This window comes from Caretta caretta, chromosome 7 (assembly GCF_965140235.1).
Source record: "Caretta caretta isolate rCarCar2 chromosome 7, rCarCar1.hap1, whole genome shotgun sequence".
Classification (NCBI taxonomy): domain Eukaryota; kingdom Metazoa; phylum Chordata; order Testudines; family Cheloniidae; genus Caretta; species Caretta caretta.
Window position 1 is genome coordinate 105198034 of NC_134212.1, and position 15494 is coordinate 105213527.

The 15494-nt window shown below is 41.8% G+C and overlaps 3 protein-coding genes across 5 annotated transcripts in view; 1 reads left to right on the forward strand and 2 right to left on the reverse strand.

Moving 5' to 3' along the window:
* Nucleotides 1–15494, forward strand: part of FAM53B (family with sequence similarity 53 member B) — a 124709-nt gene that overhangs the window by 98153 nt on the left and 11062 nt on the right. The window lies entirely within an intron of this gene.
* On the reverse strand, nucleotides 113–424 carry LOC125640582 (histone H4-like). The gene has a single exon (XM_048859305.2). It carries the CDS (start codon nucleotides 422–424, stop codon nucleotides 113–115), a length of 312 nt encoding a protein of 103 aa, XP_048715262.1.
* The window catches only part of LHPP (phospholysine phosphohistidine inorganic pyrophosphate phosphatase), a 191707-nt gene continuing 186084 nt past the window's right edge, over nucleotides 9872–15494 (reverse strand). Inside the window, exon 7 of the mRNA XM_048859298.2 lies at nucleotides 9872–9950. Coding sequence (XP_048715255.1) covers nucleotides 9887–9950 — 64 coding nt within the window. The 3' untranslated portion in view covers nucleotides 9872–9886. The remainder of the gene's footprint in view (nucleotides 9951–15494) is intronic.

The following is a 15494-nucleotide window of genomic DNA, read 5'->3' on the forward strand; positions in this document are numbered from 1 at the left end:
TTAATACTATATGACAGGGTCGGGCCAGATAGCTACAGGAGAGTGATCCTATTGGGATCCGGGAAGTGGGCGGGCTACAGGAGAGTGATTAAACTTAAGTCAAAAGAAAGGCTTAGCCCCCGAATCCGTACAGAGTGCGACCCTGGCGTTTTAAAGCATAAACCACGTCCATGGCTGTCACAGTCTTCCGCTTCGCATGCTCGGTGTAAGTAACAGCATCATGGATCACGTTTTCGAGAAAAACTTTGAGCACGCCACGGGTCTCTTCATAGATCAACCCAGAAACACGCTTGACACCACCACGACGAGCCAAACGATGAATAGCCGGTTTAGTAATACCTTGAATGTTATCACGAAGTGCCTTCCGATGGCACTTAGCACCTCCCTTTCCGAGTCCTTTACCGCCTTTGCCCCGGCCAGACATATTGCTAGGCAGATATATTAGCCCCAGGTTAAGTAGGTCCGTTTTCTCTAGTAAGGTAACAGGGAAGGTTCCAGAATAATCAGGAACTTTCCGGAAACAATTGAGGCCGACAGGCTGATTAGAACACCTGCAGCCAATCAAGAAGCTGGTAGAATCAATTAAGGCAGGCTAATCAGGGCACCTGGGTTTAAAAAGGAGCTCACTTCAGTTTGTGGTGCGCATGTGAGGAGTTGGGAGCAAGAGGCACTAGGAGCTGAGAGTGAGAAGGCATAGTGCTGGAAGACTGAGAAGTACAATCATTATCAGACATCAGGAGGAAGGTCCTCTGGTGAGAATAAAGAAGGTGTTGGGAGGAGGCCATGGGGAAGTAGCCCAGGGATTTGTTGCTGTCACGCAGTTGTTACAGGAGCCACAGTAGACAGCTGCAATCCACAGGGCCCTGGGCTGGAACCCGGAGTAGAGGGTGGGCTCGGGTTCCCCCTATCCCTCCATCCCCCCAAACTTCCCAACTCCTGGTCAGACACAGGAGGAGTTGACCTGGACTGTGGGTTCACAAAAATGGCCAAACTGAGGGCTGCCATGAATCTCCGAGGTGAGCAAATCCTCCAATAAGCACAAGACCCACCAAGGTAGAGGAGGAACTTTGTCACGACTACTACATGAATATTAATGATAGAGTTGGTTGAAAATGTTCCAGTGGAACAGTTTTCCACTGGAAAATGCTGATTTGACAAAATTGAAAATTTTGTGGAAGTGTATCAGTTTTGTTGCATTTTTTTAATGAGAAATTAACAAAATGTTTTATTTCTACTTTATCATTTTTATTTATATTATATTGTCATAATATAATATAAAAGTCAAAACATTTAAACTTTAAAGTTATTCTACTCTATTCTAAATTATAGCAAAATATCATTAATATAAAAGGAGAAACAATAACACTGAAATATTTTCAGAATATTGTGTTTCAAGAAAAATACTGAGATTTCAACTTTTCAGCATGATCTGGAAGGAGATCCTCTTTGATTAAATAGAACCAAAATGTACCAGTGCTTTCCACCATGTATTCCTTGAGACAATCTATTCTGCAGAAGGGATCTACTTTTCTTCATGAACGGTACCAGTTAATTGCTCCCATTCTGAGTTAAGGGAACAACTACTGAAGAGTGAAGCCTGGCTTCCTGGGGTTCAGAGGATAACTGGAGGGAATATGGAAAAAACTGCCAGTTCCAAGATGTATGCAAATATATTTTTGCAGCTACTCTGGCTCCAGGAGCTTTAACTGAGCCAGCAGCTTGTTAATTTTGGACATGCAGGACATTTCCAGAGTGCAATTTTCAGTTTTATATATATTGTACAGAAGGAAAAAAAAAAAGCACATTACTCAATGAGCCTGCTGTCTACGACGCTTGAACAATATCACAGGAAACCTCTTCCCCTGGCCTGCTTTTGGTAGATATTAGAGAGCTGCCTGCTTGTCTATGTTCAGAGAAAGTGCCCTTACTCGTGCTGCAGGGCTTTTAAGACCAAATTGACTTTGCTTATTCTGGAGCGGATTCAGCAAACTTGTCACTGCTCATTTGTAGACCAGTGCTCTGGGTGCATAGAGACATGAAACCCAGACTCAGTGGAATGGGCCAAATTCTGTGCTGATTTAACACTTTTAAAAAGCCCAAGTTAAGCCAGTGCATTGCACAGAACATCAGTCAGCACAGGGTTTGACCCAGTGTATTTGCTAAACCTGTGGAAGGTGATATTGACATGCCAGAGCATACTCAGACCAATTAGGTGTTTAACAATGAACGCTCCTCTTCCCCATTATTAGAGCCATGTGCTATGGCTTCCGTGCCTATGCAGCCTCCAGAGCCTCCCTTTAAGTCAATGTGGCCTTGAGTAGAGAGAGCTCTGTGGGAAAGATAGTACAGTTCCAGGTGCAGTCCCCACAGGTAGCAGGCATCTAAGTTGCTATTTGTCTCAAACTGGACAGCACTGTTGCTTTTACAACATTCATTCCGCCTTCAACCTCATCCTCTCCCCCTGGCCTGCCATGCATTCTTCCCACATATAGACAACAGGAGAGCTTGCTGTAGGTCCCAATTAGATAGCTTCCCCCATCCTTTTCAGAGCTGTGGGCAGTTCCAGGCACCGAGAGTCTCTACTGCTCTCCAATATATATGGGAGGCACAATCAGGCCACAAATTGGTTTTGTAATCCATGCACCATTCAGTATCTGTGTTACAGAATAAAGGGAAGAATTGAGAGGAAGGATTGTCTTGTGGTTAAGGCACTGGAATGAGACTTAAGGGATCTGGGCTCTGTCCCAGACCTCATGTGTGACTTTAGGCAAGTCATTTAATCTCTCTTAGCATCAGTTCCCCATCTGTAAAAGTGGTTAATAAACCAACCTTTTCCCTTTCTTTGTCAGTCTTGTCGTGGCATTTCATAGCACCTCCCATCTGAGGGCCTTGCAGAAGTAGTATTACTTTTCCTTCATGATAACTATTAAAAACACTTTACAAACTAAAGATGCTCATTAATTTGACTGTTGCTTTTTTCTTTATTATTTTCCATTAGAAGGGCACATATAGGAGCTGTGATTTTAATTAGCATATTTCAGTGATGAATGCTATGAAATATCAGGAGAGAAATGTCTGTCACAGACAAAGAGCAAACACTGAGCATAGACACAATGTAACCATGGGGATCAAGGAGAAAAGGAGCCACAAAAATTCTGGGAATTTTTTTTTAAAATGTGTAATACTTGTATGGTTTCACAGTGACCTAAATGAGCATATAGACTCCTCCAGCATGCACTGCAGTGGTCAGGGGATATAGCAGAAGGGGTTTTCTTTCGCAAGCATTGATGATTTCTCCCCAATTATTATTATTATTTGTGTTGCAGTAACAGCTAGAGGCCCAACCAAGATCTGGAGGCCCCTTGAGCTAGGCACAGAATATTGGGAAAGACAGTCCCAGCCCCAAAGAGTTTACAGTCTAAGTAGATAAGCTAGACAGAGAGTGAAGGGGAAACCAAGACAGGAAGTGACTCATCTAATGTCCTACAACAGATCAGTGACAGAGCCAGGACTAGCACCCAAGTCTTCTGTCTCTTAATTCAGTATCCAAGTTGCTAGACCATACTGACTTTCCAAATCTCTGGCATTTCTTGTTTTAACTTTGTCATTTTAAGAATTGGCTAGTTGATGTGCATCTGGATTAACCTGATCTTTCTCTTACTGCACTCTTCATTCTCTACTATCATGAATATGCAGGCCTATTTTATTCCTTTTTAGTGGGGATGGAAGAGTTTTTAAAATGATCACTCCATGCTGACACACATTTCACAAGAGAGTCCTATTGATGGGTAACATAACACTTTCAGGATTTTTTTCCCCATTCATAAAAACCCACTAAATTCTTCATGGTAATGGGACAATTACAGAGCTGGAAAGAAGACGAAAGTAAAATTGCAAGTGAAATTAAATACAATCTGCAGATTCCAAGGTAGCTTTAAGGCTAAAGAGAGGCTCAAATGCTACAGCACTGGACTGAGACCTGAGGTTTCTTCCCAGCTCTGCCACTGGCCTGCTGGTGACCTCAAACAAGTCATTTCCCTGCTCTGTGCCTTAGTTTCCCCATGTATAAAATGAGGCTAATGATACCTTCTTTGTCAAGCGCTTTGATGAATGAAAAGCATTATAGAGAGTTAGGTATTATGAATAACTATCTAGTAGATAGGAATAATAATAATAATAATAATAATAATTAATAATAAAGTATCTAGTCTTTCGAATTCCCCAAGTCCTGCATAACCCAGATGCAGATCACTATGTGACTGGCCAATACAGGACTGCAAAGGAAGCCCATAGCTCAGAGAGCACAGTTCTGACCCCATCTGTGTGTGTCACTTCAGCCAGCAAGAATTTCCTGTGAGTTGAAATAATTCAAAAGGGGTAAACAGGCATTAGCTATTAATTATCGGAAAAAATATTGGATGAACAAGAACTTAATGACAGGACAATATCTGGGCCTGTTTCCCTAGGTATAATCCAGCTCAGACTCCAGGACAGACAGAGTATTCTATTTGTATTTCACATATTTTATAACTGCCCTGTGTTTTTTTCCTTGGATATTTCAGTCATATTTTTTTCTGACACTTCATTAATCACTGGAAGTTTGTTCTAGGAAAAAGTAATGTCAGTATAAAATCTGCATCCTTTCCTCCAGTATGAATGTTGATCTTGGAATTCCTTAGCCTTTTCCTCATTGCCCTAGTATATGATGGCAGTGGTAGCCAATTACTGTTGGTAGAAGTAAGACAGCCACATCTTTCAGCATCCTTTGGAGACGGACTCCAAAGCTCACAGTCACCGTGTAAATTAGAAATCCAGTGCAACCAGCAGTTAGAAAGATTATAGTCCTACAGTGGGATTAGCGCACAGAATCAATGCATTGAGATATTTCATTTCAGCTCTGGGTTTAATGAGATGCTGCTATGATTAAAAATCATACATTTAAAAAAAGAAAAAAATTCCCAATTGCTCTTTCTAATCACATTTTTGATAATTAAAACAGAATGTATTCAAGAATGTAACATACTTTTGACTATTCATGATGCCTATTTGTTTATTTCTTAGAGTTTGCACAGTGAAAACAGACTTGTTAGTTTAAATTTAGTCCAAGAATTGTATTATTATTGTTGTCTCTTTTACTTTATGTTTTATGTACACTATTGCAATTTAGCAGGGTTTGAGTTGCAACCCTGCATGCCTGCTTGCATCTCAGGTAAAAGCTCACTCAAAATACTCTTTGGCCTAGGAGACCGGAAAGCCTGGATTTGCCTCTTCTACCAACTCATGTTAATACTTCTCTGCAGTTCACAACCCTTGCTACTGAACAAGGTCTCAGTACCCTTTCCCTAGGAGGCAGGCAACTCTCTTTCCTACCAGTTTTTAAGCAAGGTATTGAGAGGCTGCACAAGGTCACAGTTGGTAGAAATGGGAATAGGACCCAGCTCTCTAAGGTGACATATGAAAGTCTCCATCCCTGTGCCATATTCAGTGCTATAGTGTGCCTTTGGCCCAGCCATTAGTAGTGTGTGGTGTATTAGCTGCACCATCCTACGAGTAGTCCCCTGAGGGATTGTGACTGAGAGAGGAGGTGCTGAAGTTGCACAGGGTCACATCTGGCAAAGGGGTAGTGGTCTGCATCTCTTCAAAGGGCACTACTTCCTTTTCTTCATGTGCCCAGCCCCAGCTAGCTCCACTTGCATGGGGTGGGGAGGAGCAATGGCTCTGCATACTATTCCCTTTCCCCTTCCACCTCCACCCTAACCACTTGCCTGTGGGTGGGGTGGGGGGAGGGAAGCAGTAGCTATGCAGCCCTTGTGCTCTGGAAACAAGATCCTGGCACATGTAACATGGCCATGCATTTGGGGGGGGGGGTCTTACAACCTCATGTGCATACCAGGGTGTAAATTAGCCCTAATACATGGTGCAGGTGTGGATACTGTGTACTTTCATAGACTTGGCATGGCATAGACATAGTACTATAACATACAAGATGCTACACCCATGTAGAAAAACTCTATGTTAAACTGTAGTTATAGTTGAAGACTATTGTGTTATGTACAATGGGGCAGGCAGAGATAACAGATTGCTTAATAATAAAACCTTAACATAAAACTTAACTTAGTTTTCGTAAGCCATTTCCCGGGTTTTGTAAAAGAAAGCAATCTCAATCGATGTTCTGTCCTCTCTGGGACTTGGCATTAGCCCTGCCTGGTGCACAGCAGCCCTTCTTCTTTAAAAAACAACTATTTATTTATTTCGGAAGTTTTAACTGGTTTACAAATACTTGCCATGTAACTATCAGGGGCAAAACAATAGTCATTACAACAGTGAGTGTTTGTTTATACAGTCATATAATCATCAGACTCTGTTTAGCAGGGTGCTGCCATATTGCAGAGGGAGCAGCTTTACACTATCCATGACATGCTGTTTCTGATGATTTTATTAAATGAGTGAAATCTCTGCTTACACATATTTAACAAACCAGGCATTTCTAAACTCCTTCACCTTTTAAGGCCTGCACAGACTGAACCATCAGTATACTCTTCATTACGCAGCTAAACTATGCAACAAAGCCTACACTACTAAAAAAACCTCTGTGCAAATGCACTGTGTATCTCTACAAGGAGTTTTCAAAGAGCCATAACTCAGTGAAATCAATAAAAAATATCACCCAAATTCTCCAAATGTATTTCTCCTCAGTGAGAGCTATTTCCATGCCAAAATTCAGCTTTCTTCTCCCAGTCGTTTCCGATGGAGGTCTGTTCAAACAGAGTTGGTTATCATTCTCTTTATATTAAAACATTGTTGAAACATTTTGGCTCAAACTTTCAGACGTGCACACACTCAAAGGGGGTTGGACTAGATGACCTCCTGAGATCCCTTCCAACCCTGATATTCTATGATTCTATGATATTACCTACAGGCTATGACCAAGTCTCAAATACAGTGGCCTAAAATGAAAGTTTGAGAAAATTATGGTTTGACTGAAAAGGGGGTTCGACTGGAAATTTATGGAACTTAAATATTACCAGTTGGGGTGCTGATCCTGCTATAATTAAGTTTAAAAAACCCCTAAATCTAATGTTTTGGTCTGAACCGCCTGCCTGCACCTCTTTCCCTTTAGTGCAAATGCTTGAGTAGCAGTTGCTGTGTTAAGGAAAAGGCTGATGGAGTTGTTCCATCACAGCAAGATTTCTCTGCAGTATGAGAAGGCGGAATACTTTCCACCCACAGGTCAGTTCTCAGTTTCCTTCTCATAGATAGTTATTTTCAGCCCTATGAAGAAACTGTAGCACCGTGTGTTAATAGGAGGTGCTGACAGTTTAGTAGGTAGGGTTGTTATTGTCGACAGTTTGTAGCATTACACCTTTAACAAGAAAATTGCAGCAATTACCTAACTGGGGGAAAAAGTGTTTGTGCAAAACCCATTCCAAGTGTTTTACCTTGGAGACTATAGTTCTGTTAATATTTATTCTAGCATATTTACTTGGGGATTTCTTATTTGAGGGAGACATTCTTAGAATTTCATTGGAGGAGAGAGTTTAAGTTTTACCTTTTATTGGGGCGGCAGAGAGTTTTATGAAGAAACATGTAAGGTGAATTTCCTTTTGCAGTGGTTAAGTTGCCTGTGTTCCACGTTTATTCTTAATATATAACTCTGTCTGTTAGATACAAAAACGGTGGCTGGAGGAAATTGTAAGTACCTGGCCCAAAGCCCATTAACTCAATGGAAAGACTCCCATTGACTCCAGTCAGTTTTGCATCCAACCCTAAATTAGTGACTTGTCACAGAAGAGACATTGAATTGTAAAGTTGTCTTGGGATTGAGTGCTTGATTTGCACATCTTGGAAACTATTTCAAATGTAGTTAAAGGATTGACAGCTGCATCGGGAAGGTGCAGATAGAAGCCGAAAAATCTAGCCAGCCCCTATATGGTGTATGCAAGGTGGTCATGAAAGAGCTATTTTCCTAAGAATTCAGGCCAAACATTCAAGTTGGGTGCCTAAAGCATAGGCACCGAGAAAAGTCAGTCAGTGACCACTTAAGTCAGTAAGAGCTGCACATGTTCAGGTCACTTTTATATATGTTCCTCCAGCTAAGTTTGGGTGCCTGAAATTTGGCTGCCTGAAATTTGATAATTTTGACCACAGGGCTCAGTTGTGTATTCCTTGCATGTTCAAAATTCCCACTGAATTTAATGGTCACAGCTACTCTATAATTACTGCTCTGCTAAAGCACCCAGCTGCAGACAAGAGCCCAGTCTTGTAAACCCTATAGTACATGAGGAACTTTATACAGATGGAGTAGTCCCATTGATATCAGTGGTACTGCTCAACGGCCTGATACAAAGCATGTTGAAGTCAATTGAAAGACTTCCACCATGGTCAGTAGGCTTTGGGTGAGTTAGTGTTTGAAGAATCAATGTGTCCTGCCACATGTGTTAAGAAGCGTAAGAAGTCCTGATTCCTTGTTTAAGGGTATATCTGTTGGTTCCCTGGGAGGTCAGGAAGAGGTAATACATGCTAAAGAAGCAAAAATACAAACAATAACACATTTTTCTCCTTTATTAACCCCGGCTCCCAAATGCCTTGTTCATCTGTTATAAGCATTTTACAATCATGCATACAGGTGGTATCACTCCTATCTGAAACCAAGTGAAAACAAACACCAAGAGCTAATTTCTATTATCAGTTACATAGGGTCAGCTCCCACTGAAGTCAGTATAGACTTATCCTTGAAAATGACAGCAGAATTTGACTGCGGGAAAACCATTTAATAATTCACACAAAAGGAACAACAAAATGAATCAACTGACTGAAGGAAAAAGTAGATTCTATAATAGAGCTACTGTACTTTAAATAGAAAACATTATGTTAGAAGAACATTCCCAGCCTTGTTTAAACAGACTGAATCAGAAAAGGACAGAGATAAGGCCAGCACAACTTGCCCTGGCATGTCTAGGCCTGTTTGGGTACTGCAGAACATGTATAACTGTGTGCATTCTAAACAAGCAATGTTCTCCGAGCTGTGTAATACTGATTAACCAAAGGTTGGATTAAAGATGCAGGGATGGAGGTTAGGGAATATAAGGAATGCCCTGAAGTGCAAACAGCTCCATGGAATCCTGATCCATAAAACTTAGATTAATTAAAACCTAGATGAAAAATGCCAGTGCAAATACAAACAGGCCAGCTAGATAATTAAGTATGCCCTGTGATGCTCAGATAAACACTGCACGTTGTTATTCCTCCTCAGATATGTGGATCGTATTGCTGTGTATTTGGAGTTTTTTAGCCATATTGCTGAGAGTGCTTCTGAGATCATCTCTCTTGCCTGAATTGTTCTGTGCTTCCAGCTTCCCACAAAGGAGGCCCCTGGATGGGGGCACAAGAGTATACAGCAAAAGGCAGAATAGAAATCAAATAGGCACCCATGAACCTGAGCAATCCCTGTATAGGGCATAGATACTCACAGGCAAGTTGACAAGATCAGAATAGGCCTTGAAACCAAATAAAGTATCGTTTCCCTTTAGAATATGTTGGGCTCATTGGTCGCTGCACTGTGCCTAGTTTCACAAGACTGGACCGGCACAGAGTAAAGTGCAAGTCAAACAAGAGGTGAGCTGTAGCTCACGAAAGCTTATGCTCAAATAAGTTTGTTAGTCTCTAAGGTGCCACAAGTACTCCTTTTCTTTTTGCGAATACAGACTAACATGGCTGCTACTCTGAAACCTGTCAAACAAGAGTGTGTGCTTTATTTAGCATTTACAGCAGTCATACAAGAGGTCTTGGATAGTGCTAAAGGACCTGCCCTGAGGGTGGTCTGGTTTGCAAGAACTGAGGTTGGCGGCCTGTAGCTCCCTCAGTTTGGTCTTGCAGCTTTGCGTTTTTATGGCTTTTCCCCTGCAGTTCGACCTTTTGGAGATGTCAGCAGCTCCTTAGCTCTAAAGATGCTAGAAGAAGAAGAGGAGAGATGTAGAAGTTTTGCTTTTTTAGGCTTTTCTTACATATATTTAATTTTTATGGCAATGTTGTTTCTTTAGCATCTTCTTACTTCCCTCCCATATATGTAGATTTATCAGCACTCTCTCTTTGGGCACCTAAGATTTCATATTTTTGGAAGGGATAACAGGATAAACTGAATGGCGCATGAGATTAGAAATGGACTATAGAGCCATTCACTGGTTCAGATTCAGCTTACTTATTGGTGACTGAAAGTTATTACTGCCTGATGGCAGTCCAGTGGGGAATATGAACCCAATTTAGTGAAAACAATGGTCCAAATTACCCACTATTAATTATCTTACTGAAGCACCCAGTTGCAGACTGGATGTGCAGTGATGAACTCAGTCTTGTTCAAAGTGGATGAGTTTCTACATTACAAAATCTGCCAGCACACTATGTGCTATATGTCAACTTCGTTAACAGTCACAGAAGCAGCGAAGGGCTGAGTGGGAGTGGAGAATGAACTACTACTGGTGAGATATTGTGGGGAAGCTTGTACTGCTTATGTTGATGTTGTTTCTGTCTGGCAGATATAAATAGAGGACTTTTTGCCAGTCCAGCACTTTTCACAAGCACTAAATTCACCCAATAAATGAACAAAAAAAAAATCCAGATGAATGTAGAACAGATGGTGCAGTGAATATAGCATCTGATTCACATCTGCTCACCAGGCAGCTGAGACATCCAACAGCAGGTGAAAATGTGGGCTTCATCATCACAAGAATATTGCAGATCCTTGCTCAAAAAGCTTTTTCCATGTTACCATATACAATAACCTCACTAGTGTGTTAAAGGTTCCTATCAAAGTACAGTTATTCCATTACAGACCCAAAATGTGTATGAAAAAGCACTTTTCTTCTAGAGTAACACATGAGAATGAGTGAGTGAAGCTTTTGTTGTATATATTTTACATAATCTATAGCTATAGATATATAACTGAGTTTGGAGAGTTTAAAATCATGGTAGAAGAGGTCCTATTTGTTTGATTGCACTGTTCATGTGTACACACACAGGTCTAATTCTGAACCATCTGCCCCTCCTTTGAAGTTTGATGTTCTCTGTCTGAGGAAAGTCCCTTTAATCAGATTTGGAAGTAGAGGTCATAGCCTTCTCAAAACAAATGAGGTGTTTTTCAAGGTGTTTTCCCCCATTTCTGTAGGAGTATCCAAGAGCTGCACTAAAAACAGTAGAGCCCATGGGCTGCTCTAACTTATGCCCGGAGACCGCCTTGCACTTAGCAGCCCCTCAATCAGTGGAGTGCAATGTTGTGCTTGATGCTATTCCCTGATATGCACTGTGTGAACCTGATGCAAAGCCCATTAAAGTCAGTGGAATTCTTTCCACAGACTTCAATAGGCTTTTGGATCAGGCCTTAAATTCCTTGGCAGTAACTGAAGATGTGGTCCAATATGACCCTGCATATCATGGCTAATTCAACTCAAGGCTTCTATCTGAGAAAATATTTATGAATCAGTTTTTTTGGGGGGTTTCCCCACATTTAACCATCTCTGGTCCTTACAAAAGCACATTTCATTGGCAGCTTTGCATGTGCGAGGTGTACAAAACTGAGCTCTACAGTGTACAGTACAAGTGCGTATCTGCAGCTGGGTGACTTGAAAGAATGTTGTGCTTGCGGAGGGTACATTTTCTTTTGTTACAAGGAAAATTCTATTCATGCCAAAAGACGAGAAAGGGAGGTTTCTGACTGAGTCTACAATGTAGGCAAGACAAACAAAATGTTTGTTTTGAAATTGTGCAAGAGTGAAAAGGTCCTTTGAAGACAATGTGGGATACATCATTAATCCTAGAATGCAGAGGAGATCATCTCCTTCAGGCACGAAGAACTTAATTTGCAACACTGTTCACAAACTTAATACCCCTCATCTGTTACCGGGTAACTAGAGTATCACAGATCCCGCCAAAGTTTATGACATTAAGATTAGCAAGGCTTCTGTTCCTGTTAAAACGGACAGCTGCAACAACCTCAGAATGCCAGCCAAATGAATTGTCATAGGGCCATCTTTTCCTCTCTTTACCCTCAGACCAGTGCAATGAGGATTAGTAACACAGAGAATTTCACAGAAACTCAGTGCCTGGGAAAACTTGCTTTCTAAATTGAGTGCTGGCAAATCAACTTTATAAACAGTGTCTCATTTATAAAACTGCATGTAGCTCTGAAATAGCAATGTTCTTCCTTCATTAGGCATGGCAACAAAATATACAGCAACCCAAGAGCATATGAGCTTTTCATCAGCTTACACGTGATCCTTCTATTTAATGGTTTTATGTCAGAGGTCGAATTGCAGCAGATGCAGATCTAATTTTGGATGTTATAGGACAATGAGAAAATGACTCTCTACAGATACAGGCTCAGATCCTGAAAAGTACTTAGGCCCCTAATTCCCACTGAAATCAAGAGGTGTCTCAGGGGGACTTCCAAATCCCACTCCCAATACTTCCCCTTCCATTCACCATTACATGGACCACATCTTTAAGATTGTGTGGACACCTCTCTCCCATTCATGATAATACAACATCCCTGGAGCAACTGCAGCATTCGTTTACATGGAAAATTAATAGCAGAAACCTATTAGATTTATTTTAGCAGGTCTTTTAATACGAGTTGACAGGTGCAGGAGAATTAGCACCCTGGGCAACATTTTCAGAAGTGTTTAAGTGACTTAAGAGTAGAGCTGAGTGAAATTTTTTTGTCAAACTTTTTTTTGGTTGGGGGCGGGGTAAATAATGCAGATTCAACATCGTCACACTGTTTTGCAAATTCATATCAGTTATGTGTTGTAAAAAATAAATGTTGAAAAAGCCAGAATGTTTGTTTTACCATTTTGGAAATGAAACATTCCAGTTTTTCAGCGCACAATGGCTTTGTTTCAAAATTTCCTTCACGTTTATTGAAAACAACTTTAAAATGTTAAATGCTCAAACCCCCAAAACAATTTTTTCCCAACTTTTCAATTCACTAGAAAGTTTTTAAAAATTGTTTTCGGTTCAACCTGAAACTAAATTTTTCCCCAATTTTTTCAAAATTGCTAATGAATTGAAAAATCCACTTAGGCTAAGTCAATTTTTAAAAAAGTCCTTGGCATTTAGGAGTCTAAGTCTTATTGGCTTTCAAGGAAACTTAGGCTTCTAAGTACCTAAGTCACTTTTGAAAAATAGGGCTTAGACTGTGAAGTCACTTAGATGCTTAGAAATTTATACTCCCTGTGGCTGACCAGCGGAGCTCCAATCCAAGGGGCTAGGTCAGTGGGTTAGGTAAGGCAGTAAGGCAAAGTCAGGCCACACAGCAGGGCAGGATCAGGTGAGATAGGAGGATGGCAAGGTAAAGTTACACAAGGTAGCGAGGCAATGCAGTCGAGGCAGCAACCAATAGGCAATGGCCTGTTGCTCAGGCCAGCTTCTTCTTCTTGTTGGGATCTTTATAGAGGCCAGGTATCCAATGAGAATGCTGTCTGTCCAGCCAATCAGGGGCTAGGGGCATGGCTGTTGTGAGGTCACAGGCCTTGAGCTCTCCAACTGTTGGTCAGGAGCAGTGATGTAGTGTACTATCTTGTCACAGAGCTGGCGTCCACTATCAGGGTCTTGCCACCAGACCACAAGCAAGAACTCCACCAGTGGTCACGCACCACATTTTGAGAACCTCTTACTGAAATCATGCTACATCAGAATATTGAAACGACCTCTTTGGCACTGGGAATCTCATATGTGTTTTACATAGACCCAGGATGAGAATATTCCTGTCAACAAATGATATATGAAAGCCGTTGCAAGGGAAATAGGATATGGATAACTCATTGCAAAAGCACTATGCTCAGCATGCTAGTATACTTCAGCTCTCCTGCAGCTTCCTAGGGATGAACAGAAAAGTCTGCATTTTGAGACAGGAGAACGCACATCACAAACCAGTTAGAATGCCAGGCCTTTCACATGTACCATCTACCACTTCATTAAGGATAGTCCTTGGGGCAGCGATTCTTTGCTGTGTGCCTTGTGCAACACAAAGGCCTTTATATGGACTAATACCTAGTCTTTTATATGGACTAGTGCCTTTTGATTCTTTGAGGGTTTTATTTTAAAGAAAAGAGCTATTTCCATTTGAAATGCAGCCGCTGAACTCATGCACTAGCTGTTATTTTTCACAAACAGGCTTCCAAAGAAATTCACTCATATGGCTCAATACGCTGCAGTAACCAAGCACCAGGAGTGATAAAGATGCTGTCAGATCAGTTCATTGTTTTCTGCCCCCCTCTAAGAAAAGACTGTTCCTGGCTGAATGTCTGTGCCTTCCCTCCCCCCACCCCATAAAAAAAAAAGACAAAACAAAACAAAAACACAACACTTCTTATTTCATTTGGCTAGTTGACACTTGCCTCCAGGCAAGTTCAGACCTGATGTAAGCTGGTGTGGTGAGGGGGGTTACCGAACCTAAGGGAGTGAAGGCGCAGTACGGTGGGGCATGCTCCAAGTGGAGGATCTGCTCAGAAAAAGACTCTGACAGTCAAGCAGGGAGGGAGGATGAACGAGAGACAGTTTGAAGGGAGGAACCTAGTTTGCAGCTTCTGAGGACAAAGCAGTCCACAGGAGAGGGTCTGGTAAGGCCCAACTGGGATTGTAGGGGCCTGCCCCTTTTCCCTCCTACACACACTGCTGATGGAGCATAACTGGAGACTAGGAAGAGAGCTGGAATGATTGAGCTTCTGGGACTGATTGGGTACTCCAACTGGGCAGGAAAGTAGGCTGTGACCACACGTCAAAGAGAAGAGAATGTGGGAAGGTAGGAAGAGGCTGGTCAGGTGCACCAGGAAGAGGTGACAAGACATTCCACCCTTCTCCCCACTGGGTCCTAGGCCAGGACCCAGTGCAGAGGGAAGGCCTGGGTCTCTTTATCTTTCTCAATCTGTCCAGGAGAGCTTTGGAGTACTGGGGAATTGATTGGCTACAGTCTGCCTGCTGGCCCCAGAGCGAAACCTGCTATGGGGTTGAAGGACTGTCAAGCCATGGCCTGGCCACTAGGCATGCTGGCCTCCAAGTGAAACCTGCTCCAAGGTGCAATTCCATGTAACTTACTGGGGCTACTCTGGCTTTATAGCAGTGTAAATGAGATCAGACTCTGGCTCTGCGTCCCTTGAGTTGGAGTTGCAGGGACTCCTAGTGGAAGACTCAATCACAACAATTTATTATATAGAACTGTGCCTTTGCTTGCAATGTCTTATTTTTCTGATGATGCTTCATTTAACATAATGCTCAAGGATGGAGATTAAAGCATTTCAGGAGATGATCAATTTGTATAAATTTAGTGCCGGTGCCTTGGGTTTCTGTGTTTTGAAAAGATAATTGAAGTGTAAAGTAGCTGAGACACTGACACCAGATTACTCAATAGATATTTGGAGTCTGACTCTACTCTCATTGAGATGAGGCTTACACTGGTGTAAATTACCTCGATTGCGTTACTCCTGATGTGAGAGGCGCGCCAG

Coding starts and splice junctions, on each gene's coding strand:
- LOC125640582 (XM_048859305.2), bottom strand. CDS start 424: ATGTCTGGCCGGGGCAAAGGCGGTAAAGGACTCGGAAAGGGAGGTGCT.